Below are 21,406 nucleotides of genomic sequence, written 5' to 3'. Positions count from 1 at the left end.
TATTGTCCTCTTTTCTAGTCATTTTATTCCTCACATGTGCTTGGACACTGTCCCTATAATTTTTGTTAAATACTTATGCAAGGTCTGATTTTTTTTCTTTTTTTTTTTTTCTTCTTCTTCTTTTCAAAGTCTGTGGATTGTTTAATAGGGATATAATTGGCAATGCCTGGGAAGTGATGTTCCTTAGCTTAATTTTTGGCTTGGTAAGAATTGTTGGGTTGTTGATGCTTGATCTTGACCCACTCTAGATTTCATGAGTTCACGCTTGCATATAATCAGAAAAAAAAAAATTTAACTGGCGCAGCATTAGTTCCGTAAGTAGAATAGGGAAGGCGTAGGACATACAGCGTAAACTTTTTGGAGAATATGGAAATGCGGTTTTGGCGGAAGCACTTAGAAGGCGAACATTTGTTTATATAAAGCATATACATTTACATTTTTTTTAAAAAAATGACTGATAGTTGCGCTAGATAAGACCCTTATTCCTCGTCTGGTATCATTTAAAGCCCTTTGAAGCTGCGCTGAAACTGTAATTTTGACCTTCAACCGTTTGGAGGCCAGTGAAGTCCACTATAAGGAGAATAATCCTGGAATGTTTTCATCAAAAACCTTAATTTCTTTTCGACTGAAGAAAGAAAGACATGAACATCTTGGATGACATGGGGGTGAGTAAATTATCAGGAAAAGTTCATTTAAAAGTGGACTAATCCTTTAAACTTCACTCTCTGCCCAAAACTGCAAGCAAGAAAGTCTCCTCTTCCGCCTCAAAACTCCGCCCACACGTCACTTGATTGACACGCCTCATTTGAATTTGATTTATCATCTGCAGTATCAGTTTGAGCATTTGATTTATGATTGAGCATTGAATTATAGATTTAATTATGACAGGTTTATACTGGGTTGATAATGAAAATTAAAAATCAAATACAAATTAATTTTAATTTGATTTTTGATACAGTTCATGCTTCCCCAAATGAGGAAATGAAACTGCATTTGAGCATTTGATTTATCATTTGAGCAGCTGTTTTGAAACTTTGATTTATTATTTGATCTTTTTAAGCATTTGAATTTTCATTTTAATTTTGTTAGGAAAAAACTTACATACTGCAGTTTACTGAGTAAACAATTTAGCAAAATATCCAACAAGGCGTGAATACATATCTGCAGAAGCACTACATCCATCATAATTAGCCTACGGATTATAATAATTCAACTTCCACGTGACCCATTTTTTTCCAAACCAAATATAGCATATCTACCTAAACGTATATGAAATATGATTAAGAAGACTCGCTGTAAAATGCTGTTTAGCGCCATCTAGTGTTTGAGATATTACAGTGCAGTGGCATTGTTTTGGTTCAGACTGACGTCGCTTCCTGTATTTTAAATATGGCGGATAAACGCATGAAAATGTCCCGCTGGTTTTGGTGCTTATAAAAGTTATTTTATGACATTTATTTGCGGCTGACAAGAACACATCCCAAAGCAAAACAAAGGTACATTTCGACTGCTGATGAAGCAGTATATTGATAGTCTGTAATTGCATCGTTTGACTTAATAAATGGAATATATCATTTCAATTTTGATATTGTTTATTTACACTGACATTCTACGGAGGTGTTTTCACTTGACCTTTTTTAATATAAAAATCATGCATTTGTGTATTTACCAAGTAAGTAGATTAGTGCAGTAACATCAATCTGTTACCACAATTGGTTGTGTGCATAATATAAATAGATTTATAGCTACAGTCTGATCTATTGCAGTGTAATATAGTGCAGAATACGTGATTCTGTAAAGGGGAGACTGTGTAGTTTTGTAACGGTAAGGTTTTGTTTAAACATCTGTAGATTCGTGTATTTATTTGCACTGTGTTTTAAGAATTGACACAATACCCATATATTTCTGCTTCAAATTAAAGTGATATATAAATCTGCTCATGCTTGCTACTCATTTAATTTGAAGCATTTTAATTCAAAATGGCAAATAAATAGGATAATTAAACTTTGTGTCATTGCATCTCTGCAGGTTTCCACTATGAGCAGCAGGAGGAAACGCGCGCCGCCGGTGCGCATGGACGAGGAGGCCAAGAGGAGAGTGGAGTGGAATATGCTTGAAGATCGGAGAATTGAAGGAGATTGTGAAGACATTCAGGAGTCAATCCTACCACCATCAGACAGCTGTCAACCTGGACCGGTGCTTGAGAGCAGCCAGGAAGAGGAAAGCCGGTGTTTTATATCTTCTGCAGGCACAGAAGAAGGACCATCAGAAGAGCATCCAAGCTGCTCCATAAAGGATTCTCTTCCTGATACCATAGAACTGAATGTGATGCCTCTTTCTGCTCTCGATCAGGGATGGAATGCGCTGATTGGAGAGTTTAACCTGTATCCAAAGATTCCTTTTGTGCTTGGAAACGATTCCTTCTGCCTGCAGCAAACAGGTGACGCACTAACTTTGAGACTGAATAGTGATGAATTGGAGGTTGAGACGGGCAGAAGTGATCTTGTCTGTCCTGTGCCAATTGAATGTTCCTTTGGTGGAAAATTGTTGGAGGATCTGGATTGGCTACAGAAGAGAAAGGTCATTAAATTGTGCCATGCTTCAGGAGATGAATCAGTGAAGGTGTGTATTTCAAAATCATAAGAATTAAGCGGGATTGTGACTATGGATTCAATACTCTAATTATTAAAACATTAACAAATCACTGTGTTTTCTCTCCATTTGCTTTTTTGAACAGCTGAAAATTCTTCTTCTCGAATCAGGGTTGGGCAGACCAGAATTCCTCAGTGAAGGAAATGGGCGCATTAAAAAAGCCAATCAGCTTCTGCAGAAATTAATGGAATTGTTTCATGACTTCGTCATCCCCGGTAATCTTAAATATCATTTTAATATGCCACCAATTAGATTCTCAGCAAAAAGTGTAGCGGTCGCATCAAAAGCACATTCTTTGTTATTTTGTAAAAACAAATAGGAAACGCAATTACAGTAATACACTTGAGCCTGGAGGTGGAGCTGCACTCTAAGGCCCACTAAGCCCAAAAGTAGAGCTGCACCACAGGACCCACTGAGCAATAGTTTGATGTCATTTACACAAGTGCAAATGCAAAAATCACAACCAGCTTAAAAAGTATCCACTTGAGCAAAGTTTTCAAATTTGGGGCAGAAAGGGAATTTTAGGAGGTCTGTAAAAGATTGCAAAAAAAAAAGATGAATATAAATAAATATTTTCAAATATTTGATTCGATCAAATACAAATAAATGAACATTAGATTAAGAAAAAAAATGTAATAACATAACTTAATAGAATTTAAATATGCCTTTATGCAGGAAACTATATAGATGCCTTTTAATCTCGCCTGTTGAACTCAATTGTTTTTAATAACTGTGAGACAAGCTGAAATGATTGCCAACTGGCAACATATGATGCAGATTCTGTGCATAGACATTAATTAGAAAAAATATCCTGTAATATTCTTTTATGATTTGACTTTATTCCATTGTGATTTCTTTTTTTGGGTCAATGGTAGAAGTGATGGAGAATGAAGAGGAGGAGTGTGACACTGATCTGGAGCGTCAGAACGTTGAGGAGCTGTACGATCATGTCAGACACCTCCACCAGACCGAGGCAGTGGAGCAGAGCTTCGACGTCCAGCACCCCGGCCTCATACCTGTGCTGAGACCCTATCAGAGTCAGGCGGTCAGCTGGATGCTGAGGAGAGAGAAGTACAAAAGCAGCACCACTCAAGGTCCAGATGTGTTTTTCAAAGGTTTATCATCATCATCTTTGCTGAATGTCAGCGCATGAGAAGAATTCAGTGCTAATTTACAGTGTTTGTATTCCTTGCACAGAGCAAAGGTTGCATTTTCTTTGGAGGGAAATGGTCACGATTTGTGGCAAAAAACTCTTTTACAATCCCTACACCGGATGGTAAGAGTATTTTCTACTTGGAGCAAAATATACTGAAACTGTAGTTAAAACAGATGTGCATGAAATATCCAATAATATATCAATTATTTTTGTAGAACAGTCATGCAAGTCATTGTTCTAATTACCCTGACCTCAATCACAGCTTGATCCGAGAGTTTCCTCTTGCTGGAGTGGACTGGCCTGGTGGGATCCTTGCTGATGAGATGGGACTTGGGAAAACAGTGGAAGTACTGGCCCTTATTCTGTGTAACACCCGGCAAAACCTGGAGCATGGGGTTCTCACTTTACCTGTGGTCAGTTTACAATTACATGTGCCCTTAAGTGCGTGCAAATTAGTTTACAGAAAAAGCTCTGTAGTATTGTAATTTCATTAAAGGTGCCCAAGAATGCTTTTTCACAAGATGTAATATAAGTCTAAGGTGTCCCCTGAATGTGTCTGTGAAGTTTCAGCTCAAAATACCCCATAGATTTTTTTAAATTAATTTTTTTAACTGCCTATTTTGGGGCATCATTAACTATGCACTGATTTTTTTCAGCGCGCCGCCCCTTTAATTTGCATGCTCCCTGCCACACGAGCTCTCGATTATATTACAGCACATTTACAAAGTTCACACAGCTAATATAACCCTCAAATGGATCTTTACAAGATGTTCGTCATGCATGCTGTATGCATGCTTCGAATTATGTGAGTAAAGTATTTATTTTGATGTTTATATTTGACTCTCTATGAGTTTGAGGCTATGCTCCGTGGCTAACGGCTAATGCTTTACTGTTGGAGAGATTTATAAAGAATGAAGTTGTGTTTATGAATTATACAGACTGCAAGTGTTTAAAAATGAAAATAGCGACGGCTCTTGTCTCCGTGAATAGTAAGAAACGATGGTAACTTTAACCACATTTAACAGTACATTAGCAACATGTTAACGAAACATTTAGAAAAACAATTTACAAATATCACTAAAAATATCATGTTATCATGGATCATGTCAGTTATTATTGCTCCATCTGCCATTTTTCGCTGTTGTTCTTGCTTATCTAGTCTGTTGATTCACCTGTGCAGATCCAGTCGTTACTGGCTGCCCTTGTCTAATGCCTTTTATAATGTTGGGAACATGGGCTGGCATATGCAAATATTGGGGGCGTACACCCCGACTGTTACGTAACAGTCGGTGTTATGTTGAGATCCACGTGTTTTCCGGAAGTCTTTTAAACAAATGAGATTTACATAAGAAAGAGAAAGCAATGGAGTTTGAAACTCAATGTATGTCTTTTCCATGTACTGAACTCTTGTTATTCAACTATGCCAAGGTAAATTCAAATTTTGAATGTAGGGCACCTTTAACTCTTTACAATAAGGTTCCAGTATTTGATGCATTAACTAACATTAACTGAAAATGAGCAATACATTTGTTACAGCATTTATTCATCTTTGTTAACTATAAAAAATGCAACTGTTCTTTGTTAGTTCATGTTAGCTCATGTCCATTAAATAATATTAACATATACAACTTTTGATTTTAATAATGTATTAGTATATTTACATTAGAAATTAACATGAACTAAAACTAATAAATGCTTTAGAAATATTTTTCATTGTTAGTTCATGTTAACTATTATAGGGGGCGCACAGGTACTGCAGGGGGGTAAAATGGAAATTGCAACATTGTTCTAGTGCGTGAATAGCGGTTGATGCTGTCCACTGAATTGTTCTTCTTCAGATCGCTGACTTCTGAACTAGCCATCTAAACAAGCCTGACGTAGAAGTTCCTCGCAATAGAAAGACAGATTTTTTGTTTTTTAAATAAAGGTGACTGAAAAAGTTTGAGAACCACTAAATTATGTTAACAAATGAAACCTTTTTGTAAAGTGTTCCCAGAATTTTCTAATAAATGGCAACGGACAATGAAATATTTCTTTGGCTTTCCAGAAATTTATTTTTTTGTGTGTCTCTGTCCTCTCCAGGGACGATCTGTGAATTACTTTGTCCCTCCTCCACCATTAGAGAGACAACGAACCATTAAACACGAGGTGAGACCCAAGGAGAAGATCATTTATCCAGGTAAAATGTTTTTAGAAACGTTTCATTTTAGCAAATTTGATTTAACCAAATAGGACAAGTTCCTGGATCAACATCCTGATTAGTCCTGCAACAGCATTCATATCAACTAATGCTATTTTTGGAGTAGGGAAAAATATTTTCAATTAGGATTAGTTCACTTCAAAATTAAAAATTACTCACCCCCATGTCATCCAAGATATTTATGTCTTTCTTTCTTCAGTCGAAAAGAAAAGAAACATTCCAGGATTTTTCTCCATATAGAGGACTTCAATGGCTACCAGTGGGTTGAAGGTCCAAATTACAGTTTCAGTGCAGCTTCAAAGGGCTCTACATGATACCAGATGAGGAATAAGGGTCTTATCTAGCGAAACGATCAATCATTTTCTAAAAAAAAATAAAAATATATATTCTTTTTATACACAAATGCTCATCTTTCACTAACTCTGCAATGCGCCACGCATTACGTAATCATGTTGGAAAGGTCACGTGTGACGTAGACGGAAGTACACGTGTTTACAAAGCGAACGTGCAAAGACTAAGTCAAATGGCCTTTACAAAAAAAAAAAGGTAAAACAACTATGTCGGACAATTTTGAAATTAGAGGAGAAAAAGATGGAAATCTTCACCCTACCGCGGTACTTCCGCCTACGTCACGCGTGACCTTTGCCACATAATTACGTAATGCGTGGCGCATTGCAGAGCAGTGCAAGATGAGCATTTGTGGTTAAAACATTAGCAAATGACCGATCGTTTTGCTAGACAAGACCCTTATTTCTCGGCTGGGATTGTGTAGAGCCCTTTGAAGCTGCACTGAAATTGCATTTGGGACCTTCAACCTGTTGCTACCCATTGAAGTCCACTATATGGAGAATTTCTAGAATGTTTTCCTCAGAAACCTTAATTTCTTTTTGACTGAAGAAAGAAAGACATAAACATCTTGGATGACATGGGGGTGAGTAAATTATCAGGAAATTTTAATTCTGAAGTGAACTAATTCTTTAACATGTCATAGGTTAGATAATGTTATTCAAGTACCAGCTAAGGTTGTTGATCCAAGAACAACATCTATTTGCATAAATAAGTTATTGCATTCACTTCCTCGCTCTTTTCAGCTGTTCGTGAGATGCTGTTGACTGCGATCAAGGAAATGAAGGTTGGGAAAGGAGCGTCAATCAATGCCATTTTTGCATATTTACGGACCATGTACAAGTACGACACCCTAAAGAACCGTAACCACATAAAGAAAATCTTGACCAAACTCATTAGTGAGAACATTGTGGAACAGATCAAAGGACGAGGGCTAGCAGGATCCTTCAAACTGGGCAAGAACTACAAAGAAAAGAAGAAGAAGCCCGTCGCTCATCGAACTGTGTGTAATTTTCACTTCTTCTATAGAGTTTTACATTTTTATTTGGTGTATTAAAATTTTCATTTTTTATTCATTCTTATTATTATAACTGTTATTTAACCAGTAAAAATATCTTTTACAGGATTTAAAGTGTCTCAGATACACCACCAGACTGTATAGCTTCATATACTGTAGCTTAAATTCATAATCATAAAATTAAATATATATTTAATTATACAAATATAGTAGTATTAAATGAGTAGTTACATTTTTAAAATCTGATTGGAAAAGTTGATAGCAGCTACTAATCTTATTGTTCATGTATGTTTTGTATTTTATTATTTTTTGTAATTTTATTTTGTAGTATAAATTTTATAAATCAAATGTGTGGAATGGAGCATGCACTTTTTTCATGTTTTGTGCCATTTTTGCAGAAATCTTTTGACAAGGCCACTCCGAGGAGAACATCTCGTCGAGTTTCTACTCAGGATAAAGAGGCATCGCTGACCTCTTATACCACAGCTTCAGATTCTGAAGACAGTGTTGAACCTCCTCTCCTGACAGAGGAACTGAAGCGTGAGCCAGATTCCCTTCTGGACGCAGAGAATCCACAACAGAAAACGTCAGTAGACATCACAGATGAAGATGATAAAGAAACCGCAGACAAACCCCAACATGAAATGACAAAAAACATCCATATCGAGAGTACTGAATCAGATCTTACACAAAACTTAAAGCCTGAACTCGAAACCCCAACTAGAGCGTCTGTGATCCCGTTTAATACTTCAGATTACCGCTTCGAGTGCATCTGTGGAGAGCTTGGGTTGGTGGACTATAAGCCTCGGGTTCAGTGCCTCAATTGTCTGCTGTGGCAGCATGCAGAGTGTGTCAACTACAAAGAGGAGAACCTAGAAACCACTCCTTTTTATTGCCCTCATTGCCTGGTGGCAATGACACCTGTGTCTACTGGAGCCACTCTTATCATCTCACCCAGCTCCATTTGTCACCAATGGGTGGATGAAATTAACCGGCACATTCATACTTCCTCCCTTAGAGTGCTGGTAAGGACCAACTAGAGAGCTACTACCACTACTATTTAGTTAGTTTAACCAGTAGTGGGGACCTTGATTCTTTTTTGATCACATTGTTTATTTAAAAGACTTAAAGGGATAGTTTACCCAAAGATAAAAATTCTGTCATCATTTACTCACCCTCAAGTTGTTCCAAAGCTGTATGAATTTCTTTCTTCTGCTGGTTACCCATATTTATTTCTGGGTGAACTCTCCCTTTAAGGCCTGTTCTAACCAAGAACGATAAGTTATAAAGATAACTATAATAACTATGTGTTTATTATAAGCACACGCTGCAGTTTCGTCATCTGCCACTTTCTCTTTAAAGTCGAGTGGATTCTGATTATTGCTCATCAGCTGGAAAAAAATGTTCTGAAATTATTCCAACGATATTGTTCCTTTATATCATTATAGTATCATAAAACTCGAACTGTCATTCAAACTTTATAGTTATCATTACAGTTATCGTCCTTGGTGTGAACGGGCCTTTATCTTTTGTTAAATGTGGCATGAAAGGGAAGCTGTGATAGTCTTTTCTTCTCTATTCTGACATGTATATCTGAGTGAAATGGTTTCCTGAACAAGAAAAAATGTAGTGCATAAATCATTTATATTTAATAATGCAGTATTCCTTAAAAAACAAAAAAACAAGAATTGTCTATTTTAAATTAATGGTGACTTAACTTGTTTTTAGGTGTATCAGGGTGTGAAGAGACATGGTTTCATCCAGCCCCACATTCTGGCTGAGCAGGATGTGGTCATCACTACTTACGACGTGCTGCGCACTGAACTCAATTACGTCGACATCCCCCACAGCAACAGCAAAGACGGCCGTCGATTCCGCAACCAGAAGCGATACATGGCCATACCGAGCCCTCTAGTGGCCGTGGAGTGGTGGCGTGTCTGCTTGGATGAAGCTCAGATGGTGGAGTGCACCACAGCTAAGGTGATCACATCAATGTCACATTAATATTACTGATATTAATCCTGTTCATTTTTAATCTTAGAGACAGCATAATCAGAGAACAGCTTCATTTGGAAAGGCAAGGATGTTCATTTTTATAAAAAATTGTATCTATTCAGGCAGCAGAGATGGCTTTGCGTCTCACATCTGTTAATCGTTGGTGTGTCAGTGGAACACCTGTGCAGAGAGGTTTGGAAGGTGAGCAGAATTAATATTTCATTCAAAAAATATCTTGATGTGTATATATACAGACACACTACCGTTCAGAAAAACAGTTGTGGTACTTCTTTAAATTTCCAGAGTAATAGTACAAATTAAAGGTGCCCTAGATTCAAAAATTGAATTTACCTAGGCATAGTTAAATAACAAGAGTTCAGTACATGGAAATGACATACAGTGAGTCTCAAACACCATTGTTTCCTCCTTCTTATATAAATCTAATTTGTTTAAAAGACCTCCGAAGAACAGGCGAATCTCAACATAACACTGACTGTTACGTAACAGTCGGGGTGTACGCCCCCAATATTTGCATATGCCAGCCCATGTTCCCAACATTATTAAAGGCATTAGACAAGGGCAGAACGTCTGGATGTGCACAGCTGAATAAACAGACTAGGTAAGCAAGCAAGAACAATAGCAAAAAATGGCAGATAGAGCAATAATAACTGACATGATCCATGATATCATGATATTTTTAGTGATAATTGTAAATTGTCTTTCTAAATGTTTCGTTTGCATGTTGCTAATGTACTGTTAAATGTGGTTAAAGTTACCATCGTTTCTTACTGTATTCACAGAGACAAGAGGCGTCGCTATTTTCATTTTTAAACACTTGCAGTCTGTATAATTCATAAACACAACTTCATTCTTTATAAATCTCTCCAACAGTGTAGCATTAGCCGTTAGCCACGGAGCATAGCCTCAAACTCATTCAGAATCAATGTAAACATCAAAATAAACGCTGTACTTACGCGATTAGACATGCTGCATGACGAACACTTTGTAAAGATCCATTTTGAGGGTTATATTAGCTGTGTGAACTTTTTTTGTTATTTAAGGCAAGTACGAGCTTTTGGGGCGTGGAGCACGAGATTTAAAGGGCCACACACCCTGAATCGGCTCATTTTTAATGATGCCCCAAAATAGGCAGTTAAAAAAATTAATAAAAAAAATCTATGGGGTATTTTGAGCTGAAACTTCACAGACACATTCAGGAGACACCTTAGACTTATATTACATTTTTTTAAAAAAAGTTCTAGAGCACCTTTAATCATTGAGTCCATGTTTTGAATTGATTACCTAAAATGGAAATTTTTAGACAGTTTTATTATTTGATGATAATTGTTTTTGGTTTATATGTCATCTTTTAGACTTGTATGGTCTTGTCCTGTTTTTGGGAGTTGATCCCTATTGGGTGAAGTACTGGTGGGACCAGTTACTCTATCGCCCGTACCGCCACGGCAATACAGGCCCACTCTACAATGTCATTGGTCAATTACTGTGGCGATCTGCCAAAAAAGATGTCATTGATCAGGTTAGCAGGTTAACTTTTTGACTTTAATAATCTAATCTTAACCAACATCTCATCTGTGCATTAAATTGGTGATATATACTTCATTTTCAGATCCAAATCCCCCCTCAAACAGAAGAGATCCACTGGCTTAACTTCTCCCCAGTAGAAGGACACTTTTACCACCGTCAGCATGAGGTTTGCTCCCAGGATGCTCTTGTAAAGCTAAGGAAGATCTCTGACTGGTCACTAAAGCTGGGTAGTTTGGACCGACGTACCGTCTCTACCATATTATACCCTCTCCTGCGTCTACGTCAGGCCTGCTGCCACCCGCAAGCTGTCAGAGGAGAATTTCTGCCCCTCCAGAAGAGGTTCTTAGAAAAAGATTTTAGATGCAATTGATCGTTTTTTTTGGTGATGAAGTGATCTGGTTAATTTCGTCCACATTGATTTGTTTAATTTCCTGTTTAAGCACAATGACAATGGAGGAATTGTTGAAGTCACTGCAGAAGAAATGTCGGGTGGAGTGTGAAGAAGCCCACAGGCAGCTGGTGTGTGCTCTAAATGGTCTGGCTGGCATCCACATCATTAGAGGTATTGTGAGCCTCGTTTCTGAACATCTACAGTATTTATGTACCTGTATCTGCCTCGACTGCTGTAGACATCACTGAACGGTTTCCTGTCCTTATCAGGAGAGTTTGCAGATGCAGCGGAGATGTACAGGGAAGTGTTGCGATCATCTGAAGAACATAAAGCAAGACTGAAAACTGATTCCCTTCAGGTAAATCATTCCAATTCAACATCCATCCATCCATCCATCCATCCATGCAATTTGTTGTTGCTTCTTAACATTTTTTTTTTTTTTGTCTCAAATACAGAGGCTTCATGCAACCCATAATCTGATGGAGCTTCTAAATGCAAAGCATCCTGGGATTCCTCCAACCCTGAGAGATGACAGTCTCAAAGAAGAGGTTGGGTAATCGATCATAGGTTTAAATATAATATATTTTTTATTAAGACAATTAGTTCAGTTTGCTATCATTTCTAGTTCCGTGTGTTTTCATCCCAGTCTGAGCAGCTGAAGCAGCATTACATGGCAAAGGTGAATTCTGAGGTTTCTGAAGCACATCAGAACCTGCAACCTGTTCTTCAGCACATTAAAGAGCTAAAACGCAAGGTAAAAGCTCAGTTATTGTTGAGCTTTTTTTTTTTTTTTTTTGAGTTTTATTTATGCAGTTTAATAATTGATAATTGTGTGATTTGCCCTAGGTGAACCTTCGCTCTCCTTGGTGGCTGGATGTCATACAGCAGGCCATTCAGTACTCCATGGATGACGACCTGGTGGGTCGCATCCAAAATGAGCTCACTTGCAGCTATAAACAACAAGCCAACAAACTTTCAATGGCAGACAAGTAATCTAGTGTCTATTCACTTGACAGATTAGTCCTTTTTATTTTTTTTTAGAGACATTTTTTTTTTTGATGCATAAAAAATTTAACAAAAACGTCTTATTCATAGGTTTCGAGATGCTCGTGGTCTTCAGTTTCTGCTCAGCACTCAAATGGATGATTTGATGAAATCACAGAAAACGGTCCAGGATGCTGTAAAGAAGCTGGAGGGGCCGCCATCTCAGCAAGTCATCGAGGAAGCGACACTTTGCCACCTGCGACCTGTTCGTCTGCCACTGAACAAGTAAAATCTTTTTAATGTTTATAGGTGAAGTGCATACTTTACAGGGTATCCGCGGGGCATTAAAAAGCATTAAAAGTCATTAAATGGATTTTGCGAAAATCAAGGTCTTAAATGGCATTAAAAAGCATTACATTTTATTTCTACAGGTATTAAATTTTTTAGGTAGTTTTGAAGAAAAATAATTCTACCAGTTTATTTTGAATAAAGCCTAAATAATTAAAAACTTTGATTTGCTGTCGCAAAATATGTACATTGGTGTGATACACACACGGAACCAGTTTGGTAATTGCCTCCGGCCGGTACAAAATTGCCGTAACGCCGTTTTGGACAGCGGCTGGCTGGGACCTGTCCTGGAGACTGAAGGTTGAATCAGTGTTGCCAACTTGGCATCTTTTCAGGCCCCTTTTGTGACTTTTCTAAGAAAGCACGTTGTGATGAATATAGCGACTTGTTAACATGATCCAGCTTCCAAGACCCCCTGGTACTTCCGCACGAACGCAAGGTCTTGCTTTCCTGACGCTGCTGCAGGCATACCTCTCTGGTTCAGCAGCGCATTCAGTTGAGAATGTGCGCTCTGTCAGAGAACAAATAAAATAGATACTATTGCTTCTAACCTGAATAATCATTTTACATGTACATATAACATTAGCCAAAATCACTGCAAATGTCTTCATCTTATGTGTATTGTGATTTTGTCAGACAGCGTTAAACATACTGCGGTAAAAATTCAAAATGTGGAGTTTTTATAACTTGATACAGTTAAGCAATATCACACAACCAAGAATGCTGTTTTCCTAAATAGGCTCCCATCACGATTAAAAACGTGACACTGATTTCATACAACAGTTCAGTTAACAAATATTTAATATTAAGTCACTTTCATTTTAGAAGGAACATTGACTGTTTTTGTTCTATTTTAGCAGCGAGAATAGCTTCAAACAAAGATCACAGCAGAACCATAGCGCAACACTCAGCCTACATCCCAATGTGCATACTATCCACCCTATCCGCCCTAAATAGTATTGAATATTAATAATGTTACATACTATTTAGGATGGATTGAATGTTCATTGAGATGCAGGCTCAGCCTTGTTTTCGTTACTGAATGATTCAGTAATTTGAAGCATTTTGAGTTAGAGATTTAACAAATCTATTACAAATATGCAGATTTAAATATGTCAAAGCTGTAATATTCTGAAAGGATATTGCTTCAGAAATTTTAAATTTATATTTACACCACAAAAAAATCCTATTTTTTTCCGGACAAGTAACTGTTTTACTCATACAAGTGAATGACAAGGCTTTATGTCGAGCCCTGTATGAAGTCTTAATGGGCCGCGTTTCAGTCATCATTTCATATTGCCTGACAGCAAAAACAGAAAAATATATAGATGAAACAATTTTATTGGGAATTTGGCTTTATTAAAATATATTTTGAGCAAAAAGTGTAGCAGCAGAGAAGCAAACAAATTGCCACATGACGTCATCTATCGACATTTAGCGAGATAGATATATATATATATATATATATATATATATATATATATATATATATATATATATATATATATATATATATATATATATATATTGGCATTAAAAAGCATTTAATTAGATTTAATGAAACCTGCAGAAACCCTGCTTTATATTACAGTACCAGGACCAAACTGAATTGAAAAAAAAAAAAAAAAACTGTTACCAAACAGTGTGATTCAAAAATCCACTTGTGAAAATGGTTAAATTGAATGTACTAAATTTTTCATTGTACATTTATATAACAATAATGCATTGCCTCTAAGTTACATATGTTTTATAATTGTCAGTTTTTTGCATTTTTTGGTTTGGAGCTTCTAGTGTTTAGGAAATTACACATTTCACCTTAAATGTCCTATTTGAATATTTTGTAATTGTTCACCTTGAATTTAAAATTTGTTCTTTTATTATTTGTTCCATAGCTGTGTGTTTTGCAAAGCTGATGAACTTTTTACGGACTATGAATCAAAACTGTTCTCTCACACGTAAGTTATAATATCATGTTAAATCAATAGATCATTAGATATTGAATGTGCAATTTATGATATTTCTCCAAGAAATTAAAGTTCCATCACCATTTACCCTCATGTCGTTCCAAACCTGCATGAGTTTTCTTTCTTTTGTTGAACACAAAGGAGATGTGTAGCAGAATGCTTTCAAAAAAGCACAATAAAAGTATCATATGACAGAATGCACTATATTCCAATTCATCTAAACCAATAAAAGAAAGTCATATGGGTTTCTAAAGACATTTGGGTAAACTGTTCTTTTAAAATACTATATGCATAAAGTATAGTCCGTAATCATTTTTTGGAAACTCTTTACAATAAGGTTTCATTTGTTAACATTAACTACATTCGTGAACATGAACTAACAATGAACAATACTTCTACAGTATTTATTAATCTTAGTTAATGTTAATTTCTACATTCACTGTGAACTAACATAAAGAAACCACGAACAATATTATTTTTATTAACTAACATTAACAAAGGTTAACAAATGCTGTAAAAAATATATTGCTCATAGTTAGTTCATGTAAAATAATGCATTAAATATTGTTAACAAGTGAGACCTTATTGTAAAGTGTTATTTTTTAATGCATTCTGGGCAGAGTAAAGGGGCAGACAGCCATCTTTGAGGAGATGATTGAAGATGAGGATGGTCTGGTAGATGACAGACTCCCCACAACCAGTCGAGGGTTGTGGGCTGTCAGTGAGACAGAACGGGCCCTTAAAGCTATCCTGTCCTTCGCCAAAGTCCGCCGCATAGAGTCTGGCCTTATAGAGGAGGGAAACTCCTTCATGGAGCTCTTTGAGTCCTGGAAGAAAGAATATAAGGTTTGTGATCATTTTTATGATGAACGATGCAGCATTTCAATGTCTTCATCAAAATGCCCAACTCACAGACCATCTTGTGCTCTTCTAGCTGCTGCATGAGTACTGGATGTCACTGCGGGATCATGTGTCGGCCATAGATGAGCTGGGCATGGCCACCGAAAGGATGCGTGTGCGGTTACCTGATGAGCCCAAACCCAAAGTGCTGCATATCATAGAACCTCACGAGGTGATGATGACAAAAAGAATTCCATCTGTCATGCTAAATGTGGTTTAAGAAAAGTAAGAACCATTAGTTTGTCTCTATTTACATGTGAACAGGTGGAGCAGAACAGGATAAAGCTGCTTAATGATAGGGCAGTGGCCAAATCACAACTGCAAAAAAAGCTTGGGCAGTTTCTCTATCTCACAAACCTGGAGAAGGTAAAAGATCTTTCTAACTTGAAAGGAAACTCTGTTCAATTTTGAGGCTTGCTTCCGTAACATGTCTTCTTTCAGACTAGTAAAATAAAAACATCAAAAATACACATTTTAGTTTTGATTTTTATTACACTCTATCTATTTGCATCTGTAGATTTAAATTATAATGCATATATTTAAAGGCCTTTTTTCCTGGCTGTTGGCAGTATATTTGATTTTTCAGGTAATTTGTAATACAAAACAATTGTCTGGTGAAAGTTTGGTGATACCTATCAGTTCCCCTATTCACCTGCAGTGTCCTGTCTTAAAGATACAGTACAAAACCTCTGTCATGATGAATGGCTGAACTTTTTGCATGTGAAATGAGTAGAAATGTCTCTAGATTAGCTTCTACAAAAGTTCCTGGCAGATTAGGGATGATATTTTACTTTACGTTGTGAAAGCGAGCCTGTTTTCACAGTCTAGATTCAAACTTTTAAAGGTCCCGTTCTTCGTGATCCCATGTTTCAAACTTTAGTTAGTGTGTAATGTTGTTGTTAGAGTATAAATAAAATCTGTAAAATTTTAAAGCTCAAAGTTCAATGCCAAGCGAGATATTTTATTTAACAGAAGTTGCCTACATCGAACGGCCAGTTTGGACTACATCCCTCTACTTCCTTCTTTAATGACGTCACTAAAACAGTTTTTTGACTAACCTCCGCCCACAGGAATACACAAGAGTTGCGTTTGTAGAGTGTGTTTGTCGCCATGTCGTCGAAACGCTGTTATTTTCATCCCGCAGTCCAATCACCGGGTCTGATTCCGGCTCAAACTGATAGGGTAAAATTAAAGACATGTTTACAATAACACTGAGCGCGTGCATCTCCACGTTATGGTAAGAGGCGTGACTCTTCCGGGCACGGTGCGCTCAGAGCTGTCGAATCACAACACAGGAACCGCTGACACAATCAGAACTTGTTACGTATTTCTGAAGGAGGGACTTCATAGAACAAGGAAGTCATCAGCCCGTTTTTACGACAGTGGAAACAGCGGTATACAGATAAGTAAATTATGTGAAAAATACTGTGTTTTTTTACACGCGAAACATGAACACATGTTATATTGCACACTATAAACACAATCAAAGTTTCAAAAAACCACGAAAAACGGGACCTTTAAAAGAGCAGGAAAAATCCTGTTTTGCATAATACGTATATCCTCTTTAAGACCCGGTGTACTTGTAGTACTGTATAGATAATTGAAGTAATTTGATGATGTAGTAATTCATGTATTGATTGATTCAGTCTCAGGATAAGTCCACTGGCGGTCTGAATCCAGAACCATGCCCAATCTGTGCTCGACCGTTGGGTCAGGAGGTAAAATAAAAACAAAAATGAATTTGTCAAGTGTATATGTATATATATATATATATACTCTGAACATGTGTTTTTATTTGATAGTGGGCCGTACTGACCTGTGGACACTGTTTCTGTAACGGTTGCATCGCCATCATCGTGGAGCAGTACAGCGTTGGCAATCGACGGAGAGCCATAAAGTGCGCCATATGCCGACAAACCACTTCACATTCAGAGATTTCATATGTGTTCACCACTCAGAGTGCCCACCAGGGGCAGGACATCCCTGTGAAGGTCAGAGGCAATTCCAGCTATATTTAGGCTTTTAAAATGTTTTTTTTTTTCAAAATGAAGTACTGCAATGAAACACTGTAATCTCTTTACCCTGTAGGGTAGCCACTCCACGAAGGTCGAGGCTGTGGTTCGAGTCCTAAAGAAAATCCAGATGACCAACCCGGGAGCCAAGTCTCTTGTGTTCTCCACGGTAACGCTCTCATTAAATGAATTACTACTTCAAAAAGCAGACTACTGCTCTTAACCTTTGACCTTACATTTACGCATCATCTCTCAGTGGCAGGGCGTCCTGGATATCATTGCAAAAGCCCTTTTCGACAACAACATGGAGTTTGCACAGATCAACGGAATTCACAAATTTCAGGTTTGTGTTGAATATGATGACAATGTAACAATAAAACATTAGTCTTTTATGAAGAACTTTTTTCCCTTACTTTTTGTAATTACTAAAATATCTCATTATAAAACGGGGTAGATCCAACACTAAAATGAGCCATGTTTGATGAATGTAATCCTTTCTGTTGCCTTCAATTACCCAGTGTTTATTGATTTTTATTTGTGTGTTCGTTTGTTTGCTTATAAATGAGGTGCAAAACTCTAGAAATTAAATGAGTCAATTTTAATTCCTCCTGGTTGTTGAAAATGTTTTTTTTTTTTTTTAAATATCTGTTTATTTGAATGAATGAATGAATGAATGAATGAATGAATGAATTAATTAATTAATTAATTAATTAATTAATTAAAGATGCAAAACTCTGGAAATTAAATGAATCAACTGTTTTTTGAAAATGTCATATATATATATATATATATATATGCTATTAATTTAATTGATTGATTTCAAACAAAAAAATATTGATTTTGGAAATATTGTTTTTGAAAAATAATTTTGTCCTAATATACTTTTATTTATTTATTTTCTTATTAATTTATGCATTTATTTCAGATGAGAAAAACAAAACTCTGGAAATTAAATGAATCGATTTTGAAACCGATGAAAAGTACTGTTATTTAGATAGTTGAGTACAGTTAATGGTTGATGACAATAAACTTAAAATGGACAAATTTTATCCAAATAATCGGACTGGTTGATTATCCGTAGTAACCACTGCACTTCTTTAACCACAAAGCTGTCTCCTCATATACATATAAAATGATGATTGGGGCATTCATTTTTTAGGAGAACTTGAGTGCTTTTAAATACGAGGATAAGATCAACATCTTGCTGTTGCCACTGCACACGGGCTCAAACGGGCTGAACATCATCGAAGCCACACATGTGCTGCTGGTGGAGCCCATCCTAAACCCCGCCCATGAGCTGCAGGCCATCGGAAGAGTGCATCGGATTGGCCAGACCAAGTAGGCATCAACCCAGTCACACAAAGTGTTCAGCATGCTCCAATACATGTTGCTCACATGAGTTTGAATCACAGCATTTCTCTTGTATCAATAAAATGGCAAAAATTCCAAAAAGGTTTTTGCATATTTTAACAATGAGGCCTTTGTGATGTTATCAAATTATTAATTTTTTTAATACATTTTACAGACCCACATTTGTTCATCGGTTTCTGATCAAGTCCACCATTGAGGAGCGAATGCAAGCCATGCTAAAAACAGCAGAAAAGAGGTGAGTCCCTGACACACGAGGAGGGTATTTTAAATAAATAGTCCTTGAAATCCAAATTTTAGTGCCTTTTTAATCTATGCATATTTAACCCTCTATAACCATCCTCATACAAGTGCACTGCTAGAAGTTCCACCTTTTTAATTATGTCCCATTCCAGTTTTTTGGTTGAAAAGGAAATACAATAAGGACACAATAAGGAAAACTCAATAAGGAATAACACAATAAGGAAAACTGCATTTGTCAAGCCACTTTAAATAGATCTAAGAGTAATTGTACTCTTAAAGGGATAGTTCACCCTAAAATGAAGTAATCATTTACTCACCCTGGTATTGTTCTAATGCCATATACTCCTCTATCTTTTATGGACCACAAAAGGAGAATTTATAAAAAATGTCCCGCTCATGCTTGTCCATACAATGGCAGTGAATAGCGACCAACATCAAACTTTTTTAAAAAAGATGCAAAACTATCACAGAATGGTCCCATGTGACACTTGCCATATATTCCAAGTGTTCTGGGGGTATACAATAGGGTTTGGTGAAAAACAAACCAAAATTTAATGTATTATTTAATTAATATTATGTAATGAACTTGGCCGTTGGCCTTCTCTGCACGCCTGTACAATGTGCACGTAAGTCTCTGTTAGCACCGCAGTTCACTCCGTGTCTCACAGAAAAAGCACACAAGTTGTGAGACATCAAGATTAACAAAAACATGACATGAAATTCAACCCATGTACCTTCTCCGAGGTGAATATATCCGTTTTATTCGTCATAAGTTATCAAGTTATCGCATTTTTGGGATTTCTAGGCGTTGTTTCATGACGTGTTTTTGTTAATCTTGATTTCTCAAAACTTGTGTGCCTTTTCTCTGTGATATTGAGTGAACTGCGGTGCTAATAGAGTTACATGAACGCGCACTTCGCCAAACCCTATTGTATACCCCCAGAACACTTGGAATATATGACACGTCACATGGAATCATTCTGTGATAATTTTGTGTCTTCTTGAAAAAGCTTGATTTTGGTCGCTATTTTATTAAATGGGCGAGCACAAGAGGGACAGGTTTTTTTTGTTTCTTTCTTTTTCCCCTTTTGTGGTCCATAAAAGAAAGAAGGCTGTACAGCATTAGAAATGCACCAGGGTGAGTAAATGACGACTTAATTTTCATTTTAGGGTGAAATATCCTTCAAGTCTTCTGTACATTTGCATTGTTTTTTTTTTTGCTTTGTTTACTGAAAATGACCTTGACTAATCTGTCTCAAATCAACATCTTCAGTCATAGCTCCACGTCCATGAAGCATTCGGAGGCCTCCGTATTTACAGTGGCAGATCTGGCCGAGCTGTTCACAGAGGATAGCGAGGCTCTTGAGTAAATGTCTCTTTAGACCGTCAGTCCAGAGGCCAGTAATGTGAACACTACACTAACACCAGCCAGGAGACGAGCTGCCCACTGCTCTCCAGCACTCCAATATTTTTGCTTTGCACATTCCCCTTTCTATACGGTCTGTCTCATGGTGTAATTTATTCATTATACTCAATGTGGAAATGATTTAATGTATCAGTCTTGTATCTGTTTTCTAGATTGATTGATAGTGGGTGCAATTTTTATTAATGTCTTGTTGTGCATAAATAAATGTTTTTTAATAATGATTAATGATCCGTATTTAAATTAGAATACATTTCTAATGTTAAACATGCTGTACAGTGGATTAGTTTTATCATTAGCACTCATGTATTTGTGATTAATCGAACAAACATTTTATAAGAAGCCCACCGTAATCACAGTCTGTCAATCTGTGCTGTAAAGTTGATAAAAACGCAACATGTGACATTTTATTGGAAATATGCACTTGTTTTATTTTAATCTAAATGCATTTTATGGTTTTTTCCATTGTCTAAGAAGGAAATCGTTTGACTTTACAGCACTAATCTTTGTCGGAGTTTCTTCCGTTCAGACGCTCCATTTAGTGGATTGTCTGTGGAAAGTTGTAGAAGACCATTTTGAACATTTATCTGGTGCTATTTGCAAGACAAAAGACACGTGATTCAATGTCTGTAAAACTCATCCAATAAAGAGCCCTAGTAAAAAGTAAAAACAGAATGTAAAAGGAAAAAAGAGACTTTCTTTGTCTTGGAATTACCATGTACAAAGACAAAGAGCTGTACTGAAAAACTTTATAACATCTTTCACATCAGTTTGTGATAACCAAAATACAGTCTTGCACATTTTCAAATGGAACAAAATTAACCAATAAATTTCCTGTTTACAAAAAAAAAAGCATTTTTAT

General features: G+C 36.7%; 1 protein-coding gene across 1 annotated transcript; it reads left to right on the top strand.

Annotated features, from left to right (window-relative positions):
* Positions 1 to 1,345: 1,345 nt before the first annotated feature.
* Positions 1,346 to 21,396, top strand: shprh (SNF2 histone linker PHD RING helicase). Its single transcript, XM_048191055.1, has 30 exons — positions 1,346 to 1,496; positions 2,029 to 2,622; positions 2,738 to 2,867; positions 3,528 to 3,746; positions 3,850 to 3,928; positions 4,071 to 4,221; positions 5,891 to 5,987; positions 7,100 to 7,356; positions 7,770 to 8,396; positions 9,100 to 9,351; positions 9,489 to 9,567; positions 10,740 to 10,903; positions 10,994 to 11,250; positions 11,352 to 11,473; positions 11,572 to 11,660; positions 11,758 to 11,850; positions 11,949 to 12,056; positions 12,149 to 12,291; positions 12,398 to 12,571; positions 14,527 to 14,589; positions 15,219 to 15,444; positions 15,533 to 15,670; positions 15,763 to 15,864; positions 17,145 to 17,216; positions 17,301 to 17,489; positions 17,587 to 17,679; positions 17,767 to 17,853; positions 18,670 to 18,848; positions 19,036 to 19,116; positions 20,395 to 21,396. Exons 2-30 carry the CDS (start codon positions 2,038 to 2,040, stop codon positions 20,489 to 20,491), a joined length of 4,953 nt encoding a protein of 1,650 aa, XP_048047012.1. The 5' UTR covers positions 1,346 to 1,496; positions 2,029 to 2,037; the 3' UTR covers positions 20,492 to 21,396.
* Positions 21,397 to 21,406: the final 10 nt, after the last annotated feature.

The sequence above is a fragment of the Megalobrama amblycephala genome, linkage group LG5 (assembly GCF_018812025.1).
Source record: "Megalobrama amblycephala isolate DHTTF-2021 linkage group LG5, ASM1881202v1, whole genome shotgun sequence".
Classification (NCBI taxonomy): Eukaryota; Metazoa; Chordata; class Actinopteri; order Cypriniformes; family Xenocyprididae; genus Megalobrama; species Megalobrama amblycephala.
The sequence above is the reverse complement of the archived record's forward strand: the minus strand, read 5'-3'. Positions and strand labels throughout refer to the sequence as shown.

Bases quoted from the DNA above. Each gene is read 5' to 3' on its own strand.
- shprh (XM_048191055.1), top strand. From the start codon at position 2,038: ATGAGCAGCAGGAGGAAACGCGCGCCGCCGGTGCGCATGGACGAGGAG. The intron at 10,904-10,993 runs GTTAGCAGGTTA...CTTCATTTTCAG, and splicing joins AAAAAGATGTCATTGATCAG to ATCCAAATCCCCCCTCAAAC. The intron at 19,117-20,394 runs GTGAGTCCCTGA...CAACATCTTCAG, and splicing joins CTAAAAACAGCAGAAAAGAG to TCATAGCTCCACGTCCATGA.